At 42.6% G+C, this 25,072-nt stretch overlaps 1 protein-coding gene across 3 annotated transcripts in view; it reads left to right on the top strand.

The window, feature by feature from the left end:
• Window positions 1-25,072, top strand: part of LOC141002321 (SH3 domain-binding protein 4) — a 171,450-nt gene that overhangs the window by 38,924 nt on the left and 107,454 nt on the right. For all 3 annotated transcript variants that reach the window (XM_073473614.1, XM_073473613.1, XM_073473612.1), the window contains exons 2-3: window positions 9,865-10,067; window positions 16,692-19,054. In XM_073473614.1, coding sequence (XP_073329715.1) covers window positions 9,944-10,067; window positions 16,692-19,054 — 2,487 coding nt within the window. In that variant the 5' untranslated portion in view covers window positions 9,865-9,943. The remainder of the gene's footprint in view (window positions 1-9,864; window positions 10,068-16,691; window positions 19,055-25,072) is intronic.

The raw sequence follows: 25,072 nt of genomic DNA, 5'->3' as shown, positions 1-25,072 counted from the left end.
TTAGCTGTGAAAGAAGAGCTCAGAACCGGTGAAGAGTGTAAGCCTAGGCGAGGCGAGAGGACTCTGATTTACAGGTGCGCCATCTGTCTTCAAGTTTACGACAAGCCCGTTTTAAAGAGCGAGTGAGGTCGGAGAACCAAGGTGCAGATTTAGTTCGAGTGCCTCTACTAGTTCTGAGAGGAGCAAAGGACTCAAGCGATTCTGACAGTGCACTGTTTAAGCCATCTGTAAGGTTGTTGACAGACATGGACGTGTTGGAAAGTGACTCAAGTTTATCGGGCAAATGATCAGCTAGGAGGGACTTAATATGGTTGTTAATGAAACGAAAAGAATGAGGGTTAGATTCAGAGCGAATAGTCTGTGCATGCGTGAGAAGGTTAAAAAAGACACACGAGTGATCCGAGACCGGGACCTGAAAAATAGAAGGGAGGCCAGCGGTAATATCCTTTGTACAGACTAGATCCAAAGTATTACCGAGATTATGAGTGGGGCCAGTGACATGTTGGATGAAGTTGAGACTAGAAAGAAGATCCAGAAATTCCGTTGCTTTGGAATCCAAAACATCATTAATGTGAAAATTCAGGTCACCGAGCAGAACTATTTTGTCATATTTAATCAGAGCGGTAGATAAAAATTCAGAGAACTCTGTTAAAAAAATGGGATTAAACCTGGGTGGTCTATAAATGAGTAATGCCAGGATATGTTGGCGGTTTCCAAAAGCATGGCCAGGTACTCAAAAGATGTAAAGTCACCGAGTGAACATACTGTACAGGGAAATTGATTAGAGAAGATAACCGCAAGTCCCCCACCCGTTTTGTCTTTCCTAGCGGAGAATAAGAAGCTATAGTCAGGGGGAGACGCCTCAATAAGAACAGCACTGGCAGTGGAGGAAAGCCAACACTCAGCGAGGAAAAATAAATGCAAACCATAGTGAGTAATAAAATCATTAATATAAAATGTCTTGCTGGAGAGTGATCTAATGTTAAGTAAAGCACAACTGAGGTTGACAGGGGGAAGAGCTGGAGGGACAGGAACTGTTTTTATGCTAATCAGGTTAGATGTGACCCTCCCACGAGTGCTGGAACGATTAACTTTACTGGGATCAGGGTTGTTGCTATGAGGACAGTGAGAGCGTTTTGACAGGATGCAACGCCTGTCAGTAACTCTAATAGGGATATGAGAGCAGATAGGAGTTGGAATTGACATTGGAAAAGAGGTATGAGGATCTGCTACAGGTTTTGCTGCTGCAAAAGAACTAGGTGGAGTAAGGGGGCCAGAAGCAGAGACAGTGCAAACACTAAAGATGACAGCAGGACCCGCACTATCAGAGACAGTGTTGTGACAGGAAGACAACGTGTGCAGGGCAGGGTCTTGCTGGGAAAAGCATCATTTAAGGCTAAAAGCAATGAAGTTAATAAAATTGCTTGTTAATCTTTCAGACCCTTTCCTGTTCAAGTGTAAGCCATCAAATTTGAAGAGATCACGTTCAGTCCAAAAATAGTCAAAATTGCTAATAAAACCCAGGCCTGTTGCAGTGGTGAAGTTCTGCATCCACGTGTGCAGACTGAAAAGTCGACTAAAACGCTCTGAGCTTTTGAGCAGGGTGGGAATAGGGTAAATCATGGTAAAGTTTGCAGGAGCGTCTGGACATGACGTCATTTGTGCCGGTGTGCAACAGAACAGTGTGAACAGACAGATGGAGATCAATGAGGACAGGTATCAGTTCTATGAAGTCAGTAGTAATCCCGCCGGAGAGACAGTAAGTGATGGAGCCTGAGAGATGCACATTTCTGATGATAGAATCACCAATTATGAGGATTTCAGGAGGTTGATTCTTGCAGCCATTGTCATAGACCGACAATTTAGAGGACAGAGACAGATGGGAGATGCCAGGGGAATCCGGAACAGTAGAAGAGGGAGTAGAGTCACCTGCGCAGATGACGTCATCATTGAGCGTCGAGGGGATCGAGGGGATCGGACCCACGTTAGGCCGTGGAAACGATGGCTGCGGGGCAGGGAGAGGAGGCCAGATTTCTGAGAAGGATACCGATGAAGGGGATGAACACCTTGGACGTTTACCCTGGGACATCAGTGGGCTAGTTGGAGGGATGCGACGCTTTCTGTGTCGGGAGTTTGGCAGGACTGATTGCTCCGGAGCAGTCGGTAGCTCAGTTAACTGCTCCAGTGGGATGAAGAAGTTGGACAACGGGATGGGATCGTCGTCACATTCTTCCATGTCAGGGGAAAACAAGGGGAGAGAGACCGGTCTCCCCTTCCTAACAACGGTCGCCCAGGAGGAAGAGGGAGCATCCGATGTGCGGTGGACAGCGTTGGCCGAGCTGGGACCATCCTGCTGCAGCGCTTCCACCCGGGCGAGGAGCGAGGATTGGCGCTGGAGGACATCGTCCAGGAGGGTCGCAATGGAGCGTAGCTCTGACCTCAAGCAGGACAGCTCATGATCCTCCGGGGTGAGTGGGGACATTCTTGGGTGGAGCAGATGGTGGCTGTGAAAAGAGAGGAAAAAAGCTCCGGCAGCAACGGTGTTTGGAGTAGCCTATGCTTGTTTGCCTAGCGGCTAGCTGGATCGCTAATGTGACGTTAACAGTGAAGACTTACTTACGAGGACTCCAGATGGAGTCCACGGCGTTGAAGAGGCACATATAGCAGACTGTTGAGATGGTGAGAGGAGGCGAGACTTACTGGCACGGGCCCAAATACTGGGCCCGGTGAGGTGGTAGGGTGTCCGGTAAGCTAGTTGGTTGAATCTCACAGGCTCTTCAGTGCAGCACAGCAGTTTGCAAAATGCTCATGTGAACCAGTTCTCCTCAAGGATGCACAAACTTCTTGTTTGAGTGGTGGAGTTGAGTTGAGTTGTTGACCCAGATAGATTGCAGGACGTAGCAGTAGATGCGTCTGAGAACCGCGTGGTCTGGTGTTATGCCTTGGTGGAACCTCTCGGCTTCTTGCGGTGTTGAAAAGAGATTAATTCTTCCATTGTGAAGCACTCTCAATTTACAAGGATTATGTTGAAATCCTCGAAAGTTTCCCATGGCCACAAACTGCTTCACAACTGGGACAAATTCTCGCCGAATACGGACCGTTTCTGCAGACAGATCCTGAGAGAAAGAAAGCTTGCCGTCGTCGTGCATGATTTCTCGCTTCCTTGCTTCGCGATACACAAATTCCTTCTCCTGAAACTTCAAAAAGCGGACAAGAACTGCTTGGTTCTGGTTAGGTTTGGCCGGTGCCAGTGTGCGATGAACTCGCTCCAGAGTGAAAGTTTTATCAGGACAGCCGAGACATCGCCGTAGCATGTCGTTTACAAAGTCGAAGAGTGGCTTATTTCCTTCAGCTCATTCACATAGACCAAAAAGCCGCAGATTCTTTCTTCTGCCTCGATTTTCCAAATGTTCTGTTTTTGATTCAAGATAGGCAATTCGTTTAGTGGCTGAGGCTAGTGCCTCTTGAGTGTGCTGCAGCTTGTCTTCTGTTGTTGCTATACGTGTTTCCGCCTCTCCGATACGTGTTGTATTCGCAACCACGTCTTGTTCCACGTTTGAAAGTTTGCTTTCAATCGTCACAATTGAGTTTGCCACATCCAACAAACGGTTATCAATGTTGTCCAGTTTTGATCCAAAGTCTGAGCGGAGGGACTTCAACTCTGCTCGCACGTCAGCTATATTAGCCATGCTACTAGCTTCATTAGCCACCGTCGTCGCCGGAGAAGTTGTCTCAACGATACTTGCCTTGCGTGCTCTGGTGAAAATTTCGTAGGGTTTCGATTCGGATGGTTCTGACATATCCAGAGCCGCTCTGTTTGCTCGAAAATTATCGGTGCATTTGACGGGTTTTTCTAAAGTTTGTGTTCGGCTGTGTGGAGCTTTCAGGCTACGCCGCCATCTTGATCCCAGTCACATCCAGAAGCCCAATTAATCACAACTTAATAGAACAGATACAATTCTGTGTGTAGGCAGCACATTTTTGCTGTCGGAGAATGTAAGAATCACTGTAGGCCTAAAACAGTGATGATGATGAAAAAAAATAATTATTTCCATGTAAAATGTCAAAGCCACAGGGAGCCACTTCAGAGGAGCAAAAGAGCTGCAGGTTGCAGACCCCTGATGTAGGGTATGGCACCAAGACTTTTTTGTTGCAGGTCCTACATGCCTACCAACTTTCATACATGTAGATGAACATACCGCGAGGGCTACTTCGTTGAAATATTCTAGCGGGTGCTGTGGAGCCATTTTGCCAAACCCACTCCTGTGACCCAAACCAGATTGCAGTTTTTCGCTGCTTTGGACATGTGTTCCAATTTTCATTCATAAGTTCCTGTTTTGCGGCGAAAGCTCAAAATTTGCCTTGCCACCATGGGTACCTAGAAAAAAAGTTTTGGTAACTTTTAATCCTTAGGATGTTCACTGAGCACTGACCCATTATGAAGTCGATCCAATTAATTGTGTAGGAGGAGTTCATTAAAGTACAGCACCTGCAAATATGCAAATGCAAAAAAACCCCAAAAATTAACTAAATTGACTAAACTAAAGGCTGTGGCGATGTGATACACATGCCTACCGAATTTCATACATGTAGATCAAATGCACCAAATTTCTCATGGGCGCTATCAAGCATTTTTTCATTACCAATGAGCAAAACCCCCAAGCAATCAAATTTTTCAGCACTCCTGATGTTTTTGCAAATTTTTGTGAGTTTCTCCAGTATGGGACCTCCCTCAGAAATGTGTTTAAAAAGCAGCTGTGCTCAGGCCCTAATGATAGTCCAAATGAAAATAAACACTAGACAACAAAGGATTAAAATCCAATAAGAGCAATAAAACATGCTAAGCAAAAGCCAGGCTGAAATGGTAGGTTTTAATAAAAAAAAATATTTACAAGCTTTGTAAATAATTAACTGAAATTAATTGCACATACCAGAATTTGCCATACTTTTTTAAAATATATTTTAATGCAAATGGATTTTTGGTAGATGAGTGAATCAATGAATAAATGGACACTCTAAACTTTAAAAGGAGGTGTTGATGAAGGTTCTCAGTCATCCAGGTCATGGTAATTCTAAGTGCTGTATTATAGACAACTGGACTTGTTTCAGTTTCTTGAAGACGTTTCACCTCTCATCCAAGAGGCTTCTTCAGTTCTAACTAACTGGGGGGGAGTTGCAGGCTTTTAAACTCTGTGTGGGAGTGTCCCTATAGATGTGTGAGTGCTGAGTTTAAAAGGAGGTGATTTTCAAGCTTGAAGTACCCTGATGGTTCAGAAATGCACAAAATGGTGCTCCTGTCAACAGTTCCATCTGGGTGTTTTAAGTCCTACTCCAGTGTGTTTATGATTTTGCCTGACAATGTTTTATAATTTTTGACAAATAACTTGAGCTTAATCTTAAAAAAAATTAGTTTGTCGCTAAAATTGAACGGACTACAGTAGAATCTCGGACTTTTATGTCATCCACCATAACTACGTCGTAGTGAGCATTATTACATGTGAAGTGGTGTGACTGCATTACTGGTAGTGGTGAGCAGTAGACTCACCACTACCAGCTAACTTTCCCCTTTACATACACTGACTACATCGTCTTATTATCTTCTGGGAGACGCCTGTGTCATTTCCAACCAAGAAAAAACTTGCTGGTTGAATAAAAGTAAGTTTAAGTCAAAATTTACCAGGGGTATGAATAATTTCAGGCTTGACTATATATATATATATATATATATATATATATATATATATATATATATATATATATATATATATATGTATATATAACCCTAACCCTATCTTTACAGAGACAACTTTTCACACCAATACATTGTGTAATATGAAAATATAAAACAGGGTTTAATTGAATTGATGACTTGATTGGAGTAGACGTGGCCTTTGTTGGCAGGGTGTGGCAGTGTTGTCTCTGAACTGTTCCAGCTGAATGCCTCTTATTGTAGAAGTGTGTCAGTAGTAAACTATCATTAGCCTCTTCCTCTGTGCAGCGTTTCTTCTCCGAGCTGACATTGTTATGAATTATGGATTGAAGTAAAAAGCCAGGTGTCTCTCAGGCAGAGGTGTTCCACTGACCCACATATGCTTCTCACAGTTTTTCCTGCCATTTATGATGACTCCATACTGGCAACAGCTGAGGCTGGAGGCATTATGATTTCAGGTTGTCTGTCCTCACGTTTCATTCTCGTGAATGCCTCAACTGAATTTCTACAAATTTTGCATCCATACTCATAGAAAACACCACAAAAGTGTGTTTGTGGTGTTTTAGAGATGATGCTATTGATCTTTTATTCAATCGAAAGTTACAGCCCATCTAACATCGCAGTCGTCCCACGCTTCCAGCAATCACGTTAATTTTTTAACAGCTGTATTAACTCATCATTTCCTACATGCCTGTCACTTCTACCTTGCCTTCCATTCTATCCTATCACAGACGGCCTTTTAACGAGCTTCTTGCAGGGCCTGCTGAATCCGAGTGTGCTGAATAATATGCAGTCAAACAAGGTTGTACACCTGGCACTGCTCCGCTCATCTGTAGTGCCTCCACTGTCTGTTGTTATGAGAATGAGACGAAATTGTAACACAATTTTTAAGAAATCTTCAATGACAAAATATAAGACTGGAAAAACAGTCTTTTATTTGATCAAAAAGTCACAAAATGCACACCAATACAGGTCCATTTTGAAATGTTTTAACTAGAAATCATCTTGTAATAAATGTAACTTCAGTTGTACTTTCTGACTGAGTTTTTAAGATATCACAATAGCGATGCTATGGTTTGGCCTTTTAAGCTCCCGGCCACTGACAGCTGCTTGTAAAACTTCAGCTATGTTTGCCTGTGTGGGACTCGAAAAGTGGACGAGTCTGCATTACATTTACCATTCCCCAGGCATTGGTCAGCGTTGTCTTTTTCTCAGTGCTTTCATCACAGGCGCAGTTGATTTTAGTAGAGATCTGTGGTGGTTCTGTAGGTGCCATTGCATAGTGTTAGTGTTAGCCACAGTTAAACCGAGACCAAGTCACGACTAAGACTTTATTGAGACTGAGACAATTCCAAGACTTTTAGGTCTTGAATTTTTTTTTTACCAGCCACCCTTTTGTAATCCTGCTTTTGTGTAACATTTGTCTTGGTTTAAAAAAAAAAAAAGAAAAATCAACAACTAACCAATCACATGAAAAATGTTTATTTAAAATTCTTAATAATGGCTATCCATTTTTAATTCTCTGTATGAAGAATTGCACAGTATAATTTGTAGGGCTGCCCGATAAATCGAATTTTCATCGTCATCGCGATATGAACATGTGCGATAAACACATCACAAAAGACTGCCTGACATGCGATGAATAAGAAAAATCATTTTGTTTACATGCGCCATGAGCATGCTAACATTTAGCCTATCAGACGGAGCCCTGTTTACAAAGGCCAATCAGATGAAGCCCCAGCTAGCCATTAGCTACCCTGACAAAATTAATCGGCATCAGTTTGGTGGTGATTGCCAGGTGATGATGGCTGAGGGAGGAGAAAAAAGCGATGAAAATGGTCGACGAAGGCCTTGTGGTGAAAAGAAACAGCACTTCTGCTATATGAACTTATTTTGGATTCAGGAGAGACGACGGTGTAACGTGGGCTGGTGAAGGGGAAGGTGATGGTCTACTTTAGTGCGGTTGCTCTGGTTACTCAAGAGACAGCAGGCAACATGTGGGGGTTTCCGCACGGCACTTTTATTCATAACACTGACCGCACCATGCCAGGTCTCTACGGCACTAATGTTACAGGCATACATGCAAATGAACACAAGCCGAGGTTCTTCTACCAACACTTCACAAAATAAAAAGGGAAGTCTTCGCTCTGTTAGCGGTATCCTTTCTCATGAGGAGTGGAAGTACACCTGCTCTTCTTCATCGTACAGGTTACATTACCCACTAAACAAAAGGAGGCGCCACCTAGTGCCACTACATTAAATAACTGACTGTTACAACGTGTTACAATGACAGGTACTGTGTGAGCACATCAGCACATCTGGGAATGTGGTAACAACCTAACAAAGTTAACATGCTGGTTTTCTTGGCCAAGAACTTGTGTTAAGGGAATAACTAAGGTTGTAACTTGCCCTAACGGGTAGATATTTTTTCCTGATTTTATTTTCTCTTGATTTAGTGGGCTGGCCCTACTCTATTTCAGTTTTGTCCCTCATACTATAGATCTCTGCACCTTGTTAGGCAGAGTCAAGGGCCTTGATGATTGTGATGAGAGACATTACAGTTAATTTAAAGTGCCATGTTTGTGCAGTTTGTTCAATAAAAGCATGTTCGAAATAATTTATTTAATTTTTTATTCAGTGGACATTGGTTATTCAATGTTTGGGGTCTATGTTAGCAGTGTACCTTAATGCAGTGTACCTTAATGCGGAAACACTATTATTAACTGTATAGTTAATAATATGCAAACTTCAATATTTGTTTATTTATCGCAAGTTATATCGTCATCGCAATATTAAACAGTGTTATCGCACATCGCAGATTTTCCTCATATCGTGCAGGCCTAATAATTTGTGTGTATAATTGAGTGTGCTTTGCATAATTTATTCCTCTATAGAAGTATGTGCATTGCAGTCTGCATGTGAATGTCAACTGTAAACAGTACTGCAGTAACTTAAGTGACAAGTTGACGATTTGAAACTTATGAAGTGCTTCCTTCTAAAACTGAATTAAATAATGGAAATTAATTGGGAAGAAAATACAGTAAAATCAGCTGCTGCACAGCAGCCCACACTATATTGACATGTGTGCTACTGTGGATACCATCCCTACTTTTTGTGTCACACAAACAAGGCACTTCAAGCAAGGACAGAGAAAAGCAGGCAGGACAGAACAGAAGGTAATTGTCACAACAAATAAAAGTCCCCCAGTTATTTAAAAGCTTTTATTATGAAGCAGCAAAACTAGAAAATGCTGTACTAACTTAATACAACTTCTGAAACAGCTGCAAGTGAACATGGGTTACCAGCTAGAGTCAGGCTGAAGTATAGTTGCTGGTTACATCTAACAAGATGTCAGCAAATATTGTAATAAATATTGTATTGAGGACTATCGGGCTGGGTAAAAAAAAATCGAAGATTCAGAATTGATTTCGCAAATGTTGAAAATCCCATTTTTAAAATCTTAATAACGTGATGTTGATAGAACGAAAAAGGCTGAACTGAACTGTGAGGGTAATGCAGCACCCGGACAGTTTACAGCATAAACACGCTAGAGCCATCTTGAAGGGACTCCCTTCAATCCAATTCGAATCAAGAATTGTTTCACGCTGAATATCGATTCGCAATGAAATTGTAAAAGATTCACACCCCCAGTGGACTATTTGTCGTGATATTATCGTACAGAGATATTTAGGTATAGTCCCATCCCTATTGTAATGTCTCACTATTTTCTCTCGTTTGCATTCAGGGAATGTGGGAGCAATACACAGTGTGGTCTCACACATCCACACACACAGATATGCATGGCACATGGGCAAGATTTAGGCTACATAAAATCCCACTATCAGTGAAACTTTCTACAGAAAATATGTTTAGAGGCTAATATTTGTTCAGAGTCAACTGTCCACACACCCAGATGGTGTTTGTAAAACAATATTTTCATAGGCTACATTTTTAATCAGACCTGCTAACTGGTGCGACCAATGAAAAAGTTTTGTTGCCCTTGACAGATTTTTGGGCACATGTGACCAGAACAGTCGCACCTTGGAGCCCTGATCTTAAGTAATAAATAACAAGCAAGAAAACAAAGGCAACTAGACAACACTTTATTTGGCTTATAAATATGCTGTATAACCCCAATATTTTCTGTCTTTCAGAGATCATGGGAGGCCGTTGACATCTGACTTGGCCACTAGCAAAACGAAACCACTGCAAACACGGTGAACAAGTCTGAACATGGCTGCCCATCGAATTAGAGCCACCACCACCAACAACCCTTCTCTCCCGCGCTGCAAGTCAGAAGGAACGCTCATCGATCTCAGTGAAGCAGTGTCAGAAGCCAGTCTGACTGATGTCAAAGGTTAGCTGCTCAAACTGAGAAATGCATTAAACAGGAAGAATCAGTTACATTTGTGGTTTTAATGATATAAAAACTGGGAGATAAGTCCAATTAATTTCAATTTTATTATGTTTTTGGCAAAACTGTAGAAACTTGATCACAACATCACAGTGTTTCCCTTAGGATTGAGTTGTAGCAGTGGAGGTGTCACATGACGCATGCGCAAAATGTATTTGTATACACGCAAAGCATGCTGTTCGGGATGTTTCTATGCATCTGCTCATACATAACGTACATATGAGGTGTAATGAGCCAGTCTGTTAAACTCATCGGAAAATTTTAACCATGCAGGGCCAAAATCAACTTTGGAAGGGACAATTACATGACATTTTCTCATGAGCAATTCCTGAAGGGGACATCAACAGTAGTGCTGTAACTCTGCTTACAAACACTCATTGTCTGTCACCCTGTCAGCAAAGCAATAATCATATTTTTCCCAGAATGGTGGGGTCATGCTCCCACCTGCCCCCCTGGGATTTACGCCTTAAGCTTTCAGTTTATGTGTGACCCCTACCACCCATTAGGTGACCATTTACATCCACTGGGTGCAAGCTAGCAACTAGGTATCTGTCATTCATTCTTCCAATTATTCGTTCTTAACTCTCCATTTCTTTAGAATGAATTTACAATCATTACAGTGTTATCAAACAATGCTTATTTACTTGAATGATAACTTACACTTATGGCGATCTTTAATGAGTCCTGTCTAAATAATCATTAATGTCTCTGAGGGAATCTGTCAACTGTCTTTGATTGACAACTGTTGCATGTCTCAGTGCCCCTTGTACACAGTAAGGTGTTCAACATTGTTTGCTTCAGTGTTGACATCTGATGCTTGTTTTTATAATCATTGAGCTGATTTATTCAGGTAAGCACAAAGTTCCTTGTTTTTATGCTTAATGCTTTACTCATGTGTGTTAATTGGTCTGGATATGAAGTGTCAGTGGCAAGAAAAATACAACTTAATTTTAGAAAGTTATTAGACGGAATCCTATCCGTTTCTAATTGTGTGACAGCACAAAATGATAACCAAAAAGTATAACGTTTTAAAGTTATAAGAAGGCGTCCTCTCTTCTCCTCTTTTATGCGTTGTGTTGATTGACATTTATATGAAGCGTCCAGGAGCAAAATAATATATACACTCACCAAAACAATGCCCTCTCCTCTCCTCTCCTCTCGTTTCCCTTGTCCGGTGAGCGTGAGTGGTGGTGGATGTGCGAGTGGCGCGGAGCTTTGAATTGTTTGCTGTCCCTGTTCATCAGATTTTCCCCTGTTGTCTTCACCTGTCCTATGTGCATGATAAGGTAAACTTTTTGATACTTTTGCTGAGTGTTGTTCTAGTGATCAGTGGTTTGTCTGGTGGTTTTTGGGAGGGATGGTGTCCGCCGAGACGCCACCTCCGTCTATCCGGCAGGGAGTGAGGATCGTCCCACAGGATGCGTTAGTGTGGAGGAGGTTTTGTTGGCTGCTGGTAAGCAGGTGGGACACGACAAACTCTGTTTTGCATCGCGGATGAATAAAGCAGTTGTTGTATTCCTAAAAGACGATCTTCTGGTTCATCAGCTGTGTTTGTCAGAGATCTGTTTGTGCAGGTGTCCCCGCTGTCCGCTCTCTCCACGCGGATCACCGTATCCGGTGTCCCGCCATACATTCCTAACGAGCTGTTGGAGAAAGAACTGCGGAAGTTCGGGAAGTTTGCCATGTGCAGTCTCTCAGGCGGCAGGTGTTCATGTTCCTGGACTCACCCACACAAACACTGGAAGTATCCTTCAGAGTCAAACATGGTGATGGTGCATGCCTGCTCTGGACAGATTATGTTTTGAGTGTGGAGATGTGGGACATAAATGTTATGCCTGTCCACACAAGCAACAGGCGGAAGCTCACAGCACTGATGCAGTGGGTGGCATAGATCAGACTTGGGCAGCGGCTGCCGCCGCGGCCGGTGCAAGCTCCGCTGCCGGTGGTGGTGCCGGGCCCGTGCGGTGTCGCGGCCTGGGCGCCGCGGTCCGTCCCAGTGGGCCCAAAACCAGTGCCGACGACGGTGTTGTGGGCACAGCCGGCGGTATTGGTGCGGTGTCTGAAAATAATGAGCCAGATAGGGAGGGAGAGACCCAGCCTGAGAGGCAGCAGGCTTCTGTGGCTGCAGAAAACCTGAGCAGCTCTCAGTGTGCAGCAGCTGAAGCACAGGTAGAACATGTTGAGGAAGCAGCATCCATAAGTGTTGCAGACAGAGACAACAGTGAGATCACTGGTGAAGGACAGGGTGTGCTCAGCAGCCAGGTGTCAGGGGAAGGAGTTGACATGGATTATGACTCTGAGTCAGATACCATCTCTGTTGGTGAAACGTCCACTAAGACCACAAATCTCTACTCTCTTGAGGACATAAATCAGTTTCTGGATGAAACATTCAAAAAGTCTGTGAGAGTGAGTGACTATTTCAATGACATGATAAGTTCATCAGATCTGTTGGTGTCCTTTTGGACGAAAGGAAACGCTTTTACCTTAAAAAACACATTACAACTTTGAGGAAAGCAACAAAAGGCAAACCTATCAGAAGAAGGACCAGAAAGTAACACATGATCATGCATCACATGCTGGGTTTCTCTTTTCACTGTTATCTGCTTGCTTTTTCCTGTCTGTTTCTTTTTTCCAACCTCTTCATGCAGAGTCTTAAAATAGGATCTCTAAACATTAATGGGGGGAGAGACAGACAAAAGAGGGCTCTGATTTCAAAAGTTTCCACACTTAAAAATACAGATGTGTTGTTTCTGCAGGAGACACATTCAAATCCAGCAGATGAAGTAGACTGGAGCTTATGGTGGCAGGGTCCATGTGTCCTCAGTTATGGCACTAACTTCAGTGTAGGAGTTACTGTCTTGTTCAGAACAGCAAATGCAACAGTTCTATCCTCCACTGAAGTGGTGAAGGGTTGTCTGCTCATTGTACGGGCAGAAATACATAATAATGTGTTCTGCTTTGTCAATGTTTATGCTCCAAATCGTGGAGCAGAAAGGGTAAGTTTTTTCACCCTGATGAAAAACGAGCTGAGAAACTACCATCAGGATCATCATTGGTGGAGATTTTAACTGTACAATAGATTTCACTGAAGACAGGACAAGTGAGGAACCTAATCCTCAGTCAGCTCAAAGCCTACAAAGCATCATCACACACCTGGATCTGTTAGACACATGGAGGGTAAAACATCCACAGTCCAGACAATATACATGGGTGAGGGCCAGTAACAACAGGCTCAGTGCTGCATGACTAGACAGGATCTACTTTTCCCAAAACCTAAGCTCCAGACTGATGCACTGCCAAATAAACTCAGTTGGTTTCACTGACCACCATTTTGTTAACCTACATTTGAACATCTCGCCAGGTGAAAGGGTTAAGTCCTACTGGCTTTTTAACAACAAGCTCCTGCAAGGCAGCATATTTTGCCAACACTTTCAGTGTTTGTGGAAAAAGTGGTGAAAAGTGTGATCAGTCCAGTCCAGTTTATTGTTCATGTGAACTCCCAGGTACTTGTAAGATGTCACCATCTCAATGTCTGTTCCCAGGATGCGGAAATCCACCACCAGCTCTTTGGTCTTCCCGGCGTTGAGCTGGAGGTGGTTCCGCTGGCACCAGTCCACAAAGTCCTTAATAAGTTCTCTGTAGGCTCTGCCGTCCCCGTCCCTGATGAGGCTGACGATAGCAGAGTCTTCAGAGAACTTTTGTAGATGGCTGTGGGGTGATTGGTTGGAGAAGTCTGCAGTGTACAGGGTGAACAGGAAAGGGGCCAGGACTGTTCCCCGTGGGGCCCCTGTACTGCAGACAACTGTGTCCGACACACAGTCCCAAATCCTCACATACTGTGGCCGGTTGGTGAGGTAATCGAGAATCCAGGACGTGAGGTGTTGGTCCACCGGGATGGGCACCAGGAATTGATGGTCTTTCCACTGACTTTTTTAAACAGTTCTGGAATATCCTTGGACCTGATCTGCACAGTGTTTTATTAAAGAGTTTCAGAACAGGATCTCTTCCTGTTTCCTGTCAGCGTGCAGTGCTTTCCATGCTGCCAAAGAAATGAGACCTGGCCTTACTTAAGAACTGGAGGCCAGTGGCCCTCCTTTGTGCAGATTACAAGGTGCTTTCCAGAGCCTTATCAAACAGACTCAAGGACATCCTGGAAATAATTGTACATCCTGATCAGACTTACTGTATTCCTGATAGGACTATCCCTGACAACATTTTCCTCATTCGAGATGTAATTGAAGTGTGTAAAGGTGATAATGTCAGCGTTGGTATTGTCTCTTTGGACTAGGAGAAAGCGTTTGACAGGGTGGATCAGTCTTATTTGTTTTCTGCATTTAAGGTATTTGCTATTGGTGATGGTTTTTTGGCTTGGGTGGGTTTGTTGTACAGGGATGCACAGTGTATGGGGCAGTGAAGATGGGGGCAGGGCTGAGTCGACCAATCCCTGTAAAGAGAGGGATAAGACAGAGTTGTCCTATCTCAGGCCAGCTGTATAGCTTAGCTATCGAACCTCTGCTGTGCAGGCTGAGAGATCGACTCAGTGGTCTCTCACTGACCGGTTCCTTCAAGCCTAATGGTGGTTTTCTTACTCTCTCTGCCTATGCGGACGATGTAAATATTTTTGTCTCCAACCAGGGGGATGTTCAGAGTTTGAAGGACACCCTGTCCCTATACGAAAAGGCGTCATCTGCATGGGTGAATTGGGCTAAAAGCGAAGCATTGTGGGTTGGACATTGTAATCATCAGGCAATGCCAGGTCTGCCTGGAGGACTTGAGTGGGGGAAGAGGGACTGAAGGTGTTGGGATTTGTTTTGGGCACTGAGGGCTTCCAGAGAAAGAATTGGGAGGGAGTGAAGGAGAAAGTGTGTACTCGGTTGTCTAAATGGAAATGGTTGCTACCCCAGCTGTCATATAGGGGAAGACTTCTGGTTGCCAATAATTTGGTTGCCTCGACCCTCTGGCACATCTGCCCTTTATCTACCTGTGGCTGAAGGGGGACAGGGACTGATCAGAAGATCGCCTCGTTTAGACTCAGGACTGCACAAAAACTGCTTTATAACTGTGTCCCAAGCTGGTGTGACACAGGTCGTTTGCTGCTGAGAAGAGCTGGACGGCTAGACTACGACAAACACCTGTTCTTCCTACAACCCGAGGACATGGATCTCAGTGGATTGGCTCCTTTTTACAACTCTGTTCTGCAGGCTTGGCAAACTTTTTATCTGGTTCTGCAAAGTTGGCCATCTGGCTGACCCGCAGAAATCAAGCTCAAACAGTGGGCAGTGTGGAGCTGGTGTCGGTTCTGAAAGGACTGCTGAAAGCCCGACTGTGGGTGGAGCATGCTTACTATAGAATGATGGACACTTTGCAGGCCTTCACACATATATGGACTATTGGGGCGGTTTCGTGCTCTGTGGGGGAGGATGGGGATAGTTGGATATACATTTCTGAAACTCTCTTTGTGTTGTTGTTGTTTTTGTGGTTATCCTGAAGCAAGTGAAAGAGTGATTTTGCTTGCTCCTTAATAAAGGGACTTTTAAAACCAAAAAAAAAAAAAAAACTCCTCTCCTCTCCTCTCCTCTCCTCTCGAGTGTGGCAAAATTTGGTTCTGGAGCAGGATTGCAAAGGTATGAAATGTTCACAGCACAATAAGCATCTAAAAAAAAAAATGCAGTATACCATGACATAGTTTCACTGTGTCATGGTATACTGCATTACTCAATTAATATTATTATTACAGTTACAATGACCTTTTAATATCAACACAGAATGGGTTTTGGTTGAACAAGGACAAAAATATTTCCTGAGAGACATGAAACTCTAGTTATAGAGGTGAAACTGAACAGTAAGTAGATTCTACTTTGTTCAGCCTTTTCCTTTAAGACGCACAAACAACTGGAGAGGATGAATTATTGATCAGACTTTCAGTTTCCCCTCAGTCTGTTCTGTAACATATTATAGATATGCTCTACATAGCTAAAGCATCCGGGCGGCTTGGATTGAATTGACCATATATCAACAATTGAAGGGACAGAGGATTGTTTTTTCCCATGCCAATATAAGGCAATTTGAACTACCTTGCCATCAGAATCAAGATGTTGTAATATAATCTATGGAATCTCCCTACTGTGCATTGAGAGATATTTCTGGTGGAGCAGTGGCCTTGTTAATCAATACGAGAGGCGAGTGAATTTAAAACCTTAATTCTAACCAGTTTGCTGTCTCTTTTCCATGGTTCTGACACTCCGCATCTTCGTTGTCCATATGCTTGCTCACTAAAACTTCACCAAAGCTCCAAAGGAGTAGTTACTGTTATGGATATGACTTGGATTTGAACTATGAAAATAATCTAATTATTATTATCAACAATAGGAAATAATGTCAAACGGAACATGATACTATGATATTTGTTGTGTTGGGTTCTTTCAGTAACACTGACAGCTATTTCATGATATCAGAAAATAATGTGAAATATCCTATAATTTCATACACTGCTACTCATGAAAACTCAATTTAATGTTTTGGCCGTATCATCCACATCCATCTGACAATGTTTTATTATTTTTTCAGTGCCTTCTCCCAGTGCCTTACGACTGGACGCGATTGCTTCCTTTGGTGCTGCAAGGGAAGTTGTTGCCATTAAGGACTACTGCCCATCCAGCTTCACCACTCTGAAGTTCTCAAAAGGGGACCGCCTCTATGTTCTGGACTCGTCAGGAGGAGAGTGGTGGTATGCCCACAACAACACAGAGATGGGTTACATCCCTGCAGCTTATGTGCAGCCCATCAACTATAGAGACTCGTCCTTCAGCGACAGCGGGATGATTGACACTGTGGGAGACTGTAACGAGGAGGCAGCCAAAGAAATGGACTTTCTGGGAGAGTGGTCAGGGGTGATTTTGAAACCAACCACCTTCCAAAATCAAAATCCTTTTGTCGCAACCCATACCTCTGCAAACCCTTTCCTAAACGGTGGTCCTCAGAGCTCACTTGATCAAAATAGTAATGAGAAATCCGTTGACCTTCTTCTGTTTGATACTCTCACTCCATCAGTTCCCAACTCCACCAGCAGCACTGCCGACATCAATGGTTTTGGCAGTGGCATTTTTAACTTGAACCCTCTAAGTCCCACTGTAGGGGTGGGACAGACACTGCGCAGGGACAACCCGTTTTTTAGAAGCAAACGGTCCTACAGTCTGTCTGAGTTGTCCATCCTGCAGGCTCAGTCTGTCGCCCCAATGAGCTCCACCAGTTTCTTCGGAGGCCTCAAAGCACCGGTGCCAGAGCAGTTCCAAAGTAGGGAGGATTTCCGGACAGCGTGGCTGAGCCACCGCAAGTTAGCCAGGTCCTGCCATGACTTGGACTCTCTGGGTCAGAACCCAGGCTGGGGCCAAACACAGCCGGTAGAGACAAATATCGTCTGTCGGCTGGACAGCTCAGGAGGGGCTGTCCAGCTGCCAGACACCAACATCAGCATTCACATACCTGAGGGCCATGTGACCCCAGGGGACACCCAGCAGATTTCCGTCAAAGCTCTGCTCGACCCACCACTAGAGCTGAACAATGACTGCTGCACCACTGTCAGCCCTGTGGTGGAGATTAAACTTAGTAACATGGAGACCAAAACTACACTTACTCTGGAGATGAAAGTGTCTGTTGTGGTGAAAATGGAGAGCAGGCAGACGACAGAAGTCTTGTGTGTCAGGAGTGATTGTAAAGAGGGACCTTACACTCCCATTCCTCAGGCATACATGTATGGGGACACAGTCCAGGTGTGCCTGGATAACCTTGAACCATGCATGTATGTGTGTGTTGTGTCTCAGTCCCAGTCCTTATCTGTAGACACCACAGTTTGGGAGCATGTGGTTAAAAAGATTACCTTAGGAGTGTATGGTCCCAAACATATTCACCCGTCCTTCAAAACAGTCGTGGCTATGTTTGGCCACGATTGTGCCCCAAAAACATTATTGGTGAGTGAAGTAGGCAAACAGGTGCAGTCTGCACCATCAGTAGTGCTACAGCTATGGGGTAAACACCAGTTTGTCCTATCCAAACCCCAAGACCTCCGTGTTGGGGTTTACTCCAACATGGCCAATTATGAGGTAAAAGCTGGTGACCAGGCCAGAGTGGTTCGGGGATTCCAAGTTAAACTCGGCAAAGTCAGCAGACTTGTCTACGTCATTGCTTCGCGCAACAGTGAAGATGTTTCTGATTTCACCTTAAGAATCCAGGTCAAAGATGACCAAGATTGTATACTGGCTCAGTTTTGCGTCCAGACACCAACACCACCACCCAAAACAGGCCCAAAGACATTAGTGCAGCGACGCTTCTTGAAGAAGAAGGAAGTGGGCAAGATAGTCTTGTCGCCCCTCGCCATCGCCACCAAGTACCCTGTTTTTCAGGACAGGAGAATAAACAGCCTGAAATTTGGAAAGTTGATCAAAACTGTCAGCCGACAAACAAAAAATCAGTACTTGCTCGAGTACAAAAAAGGAGACTTTGTAGCTTTGTTGAGTGAGGAGAAGATCAAGCTGAAGGGCCAGTTGTGGACAAAAGAATGGTACATTGGATATTATCGGGGCAAAATGGGATTTGTTCATGCCAAGAATGTGCTAGTGGTTGGCAAAGTTAAGCCCATTTACTTCAGCGGGCCCGACCTTACCACCTCACTGTTACTGGAGCAGATACTGAAGCCCTGCAAATTCCTCACATATATCTATGCGTCTGTAAGAACTATACTGATGGAGAACATTGGCAACTGGCGAGCATTCGCGGATGCCCTGGGATATGTCAACCTCTCCTTAACCGATTTCTGTCGCGCAGAGCTGGACAGTGAACATGAGAGGGTTGCATCAGTGCTGGAGAAGCTGAAGGAGGATTGCAACAATGCAGAGAGCAAAGAGCGGAAGTCCTTCCAGAAAGAACTCCTGATGGTAAGTTACAACCTTGGCACCCTCCTTTGTTGCAGCAACTTGGCATTTTCTCTAAGTCATTGATTTGAAAAGATGCTAATTATCTATCCCTGTTTTAAGCCTCAGGTAGGTCTTTTGTCCTCATGTGTCTAATAAAATGGTCATATGTTTCTATCTGTATGCTCCTGGGATTAGACTTCTCTCTCTGACCACTATTCTTCCTTTTCTCCTGTTATCTGCAATAGCTGCTTTAGGCTCTTGGCTTTAGGCTGTGGTTCAGTCTGTTAATTCTGCTGGGTGTGCAGTCGATAACTGCTGTTTAGGCATAGAGGTCTAATCGGGACCCTAAAGGGGCTGTGGAGAGCAGCAAGATTCGTTGTCCTCATATGAGCATCTGTTGCTTGAGCTACAGAGTTAGTGTGAAGTGTGTATACAGTATGCTGATCTTATAAATTAATTTGATCTGTCAGGGTGCACTGATAATTTTCTGTCTTTATGTACATATAAACAAAGCCCTTAGGGTGAAAACTGCTCACTGAAACAGGCCACAGGCAAATTTAGTGTACAAATACTATGTACTATTACTGGTTATCTATGGTTAAACAGGGCCACAAATGTTTGTCATTAAGAGACAGAGTGCATCACATCATACTTGAAAATCCTGCTCACTGAAGGGGCAAACAGTTGACCCCACATGAGCTACCAAGGGCTGAAACGCTAACAAAATGCCTTTAAAATGTACAGAATGCATTGTAGCAGTTGTTTACTCTTTCTCTTGGGTTGTGTGATGACTCAGGCATAACCATCAAAACAACAGATTCATATTAGGTCCTTCACAGCCAACTTTTTAAGCACCATGTTGCAGATGCAGGGACAGGATACAACAGATGAACAGTATGTATTTGTACCTGATAACCTGATCCTGTGTGACAAAAAAATATCTGGTATGACAAAACTCAGTATAAAAATTGATCTGGCAGTTGTTTATGCTATCTATAGGAATCTGCAAACCTTTACCCTCAACTTCCAAATATGTAAATTCATATTTAGCATATATTCAACACATTTGCACAAATAACACATGTATCTTTTTAGCGTTATCTCATATTACACATAAATTTATTAAACACATTTTAAGAGAGATTTAATAACCTTTCACCATTGTTTGATGATCCTCTAGGATATTCCTGATTGTGTAACATCCTGCAGTGTTTCCCATGAATTACCTAGAATCTGGCAGCCCACCAAAATCTATTTTGTTCTCGCCATAGTTTCATAATGATCCGAAATATATTTTTCACTTCTCATAAAAGAGCTCAAACATTTTGCTACGTCAAACATCTTTCACTCTCAGTCAAGCTTCAAAAGAAGCTTCTAGATTCAATAAATGTGTTTTTTTTATATATATAGTTTTTCTTATTATTTTTATCTCACAAAAGGACTTTGGATATTAAAATTGCATTTCATTTCATTGGGCCTCATATAAGTTCTCTCACAGCTGACTGGGTAGTACTAATCTCCAGATATTGCAAAAGCACAGAGAAATAATTCAGCTAGGCTAATTGTTGGTTAGCATGATTCACCACATGACCCTACAATCAAGCTGGCAAAGTCACCAATAACATGTTGAGTTCAACAAATGATGAAATACAAAAATAAACAGGTCCCAGACTGTAGCACTCCCATATCCACTTATTTAACGCACCAAGGTAGTGACGTTTGGAGTAACACAGCTTTTCATCAGAATAGAATCCAAAAATACATGAATATGTGCATACATAAACATATACATGATACATACACAGATACATTCTATTGTACTTAGTCCTTAATTCATATAGTACCTGATGCACAAGTGTAAGATGATACTCAATAAACATCCCCAAACAAGACAACAAATAGAATAAACCAGTGAGTCTATAAAAAATATCAATCATAGAGTAGGCGTGCGCGATATGGCTGAAAAGTTTGTCATTATAGTGAAGTTTCATAACGGTTGATATCGATAATTATTGATCATTTTTGAATGACCTATTTTTATATCATTTTTAAAGACCAGGTGAAAGAAGGTTGAATTCAACATCTTTATTTTGAATTTAACCACTTTATCAAGGCACACAGGGAATCGTTTTTATGTTAACAAAGCAATGAAAAACACACAAATACAATCATACAAATAAATAAAAATACTGCCATACTGGTGAGCTGATCTGCCTTTTTTTTATTCATAAATTCCTCTCCTTCAGCACTCATTTTCTCACTCTGCTGTTAATGGGTTGAGCGTTTGTGTTTTTCTCGCGGTTGGTTTGTAAAACAATCATCCAGCGGCGGAGTGAGCCGTAACCCTGGTAAACACCAACCACTTTGGCTGTAGCAACTGCAGTCACTCTAGGCTTGTAGATAAAGCTAACAGGCCGAGTAGCAGAGCACTGGCAGGGCATCCCAGCACTAGCAGATGGTCCCTCCCACTTTCTGACAGTTAGTGTGGCTCCGGAGGATGAGTGATCAGAGCTACTGTGCAAGTTAATAGTTTACAGGCGGAGTAAGTCTGGCGTTGTAAGAACTACTGTGTGATCCATAACAACCCATCACTCCACACTAGACTCTTGGTGATAGTGCACACATGGGATGTGCCTGTTAAATGATTGGCTATTTGTAGCATGCTGAATTATCAAGGGATATGATAGGGTGTTTGTGAGTTGGGGCGTATTCGTTATGTGCTTTCATGTTTGTTTGCATTTAACGCATACACATTAAACTATCGAGCATTTTATCAAACCACTTTCTTATTGCTATCAGTGGCGTGTGTATCGCTGATATTTATTGCTAATGTTGTATCACCCAGGTCTATCATAGAAGGAAGACACTCAATAGGACGTGTGTAACCACCATCAGGATTATAGGCCTTCATCAAGCATGAGAACATACAAAAGAGGTGCCTCTATTTTTCATATACACACAGCAATATATACACGCAGAGATCAATACTACAAAGACCATGGACAAGTAATAACCCACACAGAGTATGAAACTGTGACGATTAGTACACGTTTTTCTCCCTGAAAATTGAGATCAAGATTCTCTCACACACGATCATTATTTTTTGAACAAAAACATTAATTGCGCTCTTAGACACACAAGTGAAAGAACTTGCTGTCCACACAAGGGTTTCAACAGACGACATAACATATATCAGGGTGCGGGACTGGGAACTTGAAGGATATGGCCATGCATTGTACAATAGCGCTGCAAAGCTTCCTCTATAATCCCATTCAAGTTCATTCCTTATTATTTGTGATATTCAAATTATATTTTAATTTTTGCTGCTCAAATTTAGCTAATTACCAATATTTACACTTTGCCTATACACTGTATACATAGGCTTATGCATTGGCAATGCCACTATCAGAATGTGGTCATACAGTCTGTCCACTAAAGGGTATTCACACATTACCAATAACTTTGAACTGATAGCTTCCTTGCTAAGTAATTATTAAGATAGAGACTGGTAAGTCCTATGATGAGAAGGAGAGAGGCATCGCTTCTGATATTGTAACGTTAGAGGTTAATGTTGGCGCATTAAACGTGAGGTTGTAATTCAGTATAATTTACTGTTCATCGGATGTGACAAAAACATCTTGGTTTTAAGCCAGAAAAATAACAGAGACAGAAAAGTCAGTTTGAGGGAGCAGATTGGCAAGATACTGAATGTTGCTGGTGACTGTTGTATTTTCATTACAAACATATTGTAAACTTTTGTTCGCTCAGTAAACATTCTGCTTACTTAGCGTTACATTAGCTACCTAGCTAATATCAATCAAAACCCACGTTCAGTTTTGTTGTCTCACAACACAAGCGTTTCATCCCAGCGCTCTGCCACTGCCGACGTCATGTTGGGTTCCTATAGCAACGAGGGCTGACAGGCGAGCACTGTGAATTAGAAAGAGAAATGAGAGAAATTATTGAGTTGTATGCATAAGTGTTAAATTAATAGTGTGTTTTGCTTGTGATTGATATAGCAACTGGGATTGTTGCGAAGCATATAAGTCCACGCGTAAATGCAGTGTGACCTGAATACATAGGGAATTAGGAGCAAGTGAATCGCCTTCATTCAGAAATGAGATCGTAAGTATGAATTAAGATTGTGATTTTTTTTAAGATTAATTATGCAGCTCTACACAGAATAGACCTTTTTGTCACCATAAAGGGCAAATGTCAAGGTAAATGTGCACTCCAACTCTTTGCGGCACTTGGTTGTGCATCTTCAACCATGGCAATGTAGATTATTATGATTTTCATCCTGAGATGCCTAAACATGCTAAATTCCCTCATTATATCCAGTCTGACTAATGCTTATGGCCCATAGCTCCATAAAACGTTGCATTTTTATATCTAGTTTTTATATTTTTGTGTCTGTGCCTGTTTGAACTACTACAACACTTCAGAGAGTGGTGTTAAAGGAATAGTTCACTCTAGAACGAAATTCAGTCATTATCGACTCACCCTCATGCTGATGAGAAGTCCGGTGTAGTTTCTTATTCCTCAAAGTGCAGCTGGAGACCCGCGGGGGTACCCTCCTGCAGCAAAAATCCATATAACGGTGTCAATGGTGTCTGAGACGAAAAGGTCCATAAAACTACATAAAAACTTTGTAATATTCCTCCATACTGCTCATCCGCTGCAATCCAAGTGTCCTGAAGTGGCGACATCCAGAGTTTACTCAAACGATGTCATTTAGTACATTTTTCTAGCCTAAACAGTCACTATATTTGCCTGGAGGCAAAACGCGGAAACGCGGAAGCGTGCCTCCAGGCAAATATAGTATAGTCACTGTTTAGGCTAGAAAAACGTACTAAATGATGTTGTTTCGAGTAAACTCTGTATGTCGCCACTTCAGGACACTTGGATTGCAGCGGACGAGCAGTATGGAGGAATATTACAAAGTTTTTGTGTAGTTTTGGACCTTTTCGTCTCGGACACCATTTACGCCCGTTATATGGATTTTTGCTGCAGGAGGGTACCCCCGCGGGTCTCCAGCTGCACTTTGAGGAATAAGAAACTACACTGGACTTCTCATCAGCATGAGGGTGAATCGATAATGACTGAATTTCGTTCTAGAGTGAACTATTCCTTTAAGCTTCCCTACTGTGTTTATACTGTTCCTAGACTGTGTTTCTCTGTTAGCATATTAGCCTACTGAGAGTCTCTGTCAGAGGTCATGGGTGTACTACAGCTGAAGTAACATGAAGCAGAAACACTGTCTATAAATGGTTCTAACTAGTGTTTACAACCTCGCACAAATTACAGAGACACTGCAGTATGGAAAAGAACATAATAAAAGGTGGTGAGTGAAAATATGCCCTTTGAGGGAGTCAGTACAGTATAATTCATTTCTGAATATAGGTCTGTGTTTCCTCTGTCAGGTTTACACCTTAGCTACTGGTTACTGTGGGGACAATCAAAGCACACAGCAATCCAGCAAATTGCATGCAGAGTCTTTGTTTTATTAACAAAAATGTGCTGTTCGTCTGACTGTTGTTTTGTCCTCAGAAAAGTAAATTTTGTTGTGTGTTGGCCTTGGAGTAAATTTGAGTGAGTCTAATCTTCCTGTCCTCTTGCAAATGAATTGGTGTCCTATGTCACAGAATACAGTCCCTTTTTTTGCTAGTGTGTCATTGGACATGGATGGGAATGTATTTTTAGAAGACAGACAAGCAAATCAAAAGTACTGTGGTCACAAGAGCTTCCTTTGTGCTCAAATGTCTGAATCCATCTGTTCTGCTTTGATTGTTGGTGGACATCAACAATGCTGTATATACACACAATAATATAGATTATTTCTGTATTTAACTGCTTCTCAGACTGATTAATGTTGCCTTTGTATTTTTAAGCAGTGTGGACATTTCTTGATTCTAAGATGCATCATGGTGTACATGTGGAAGATTCTGCATCGATAGCATGACACGGTTGTTGATTGTTGATCGATGCAAATTTAAACTCTTGGATTGAAGGTTAATTTTACTTATAAATATCAGGAAA

This window comes from Pagrus major, chromosome 9 (genome assembly GCF_040436345.1).
Source record: "Pagrus major chromosome 9, Pma_NU_1.0".
In the NCBI taxonomy this organism is placed as follows: domain Eukaryota; kingdom Metazoa; phylum Chordata; class Actinopteri; order Spariformes; family Sparidae; genus Pagrus; species Pagrus major.
The sequence above is the reverse complement of the archived record's forward strand: the minus strand, read 5'-3'. Positions and strand labels throughout refer to the sequence as shown.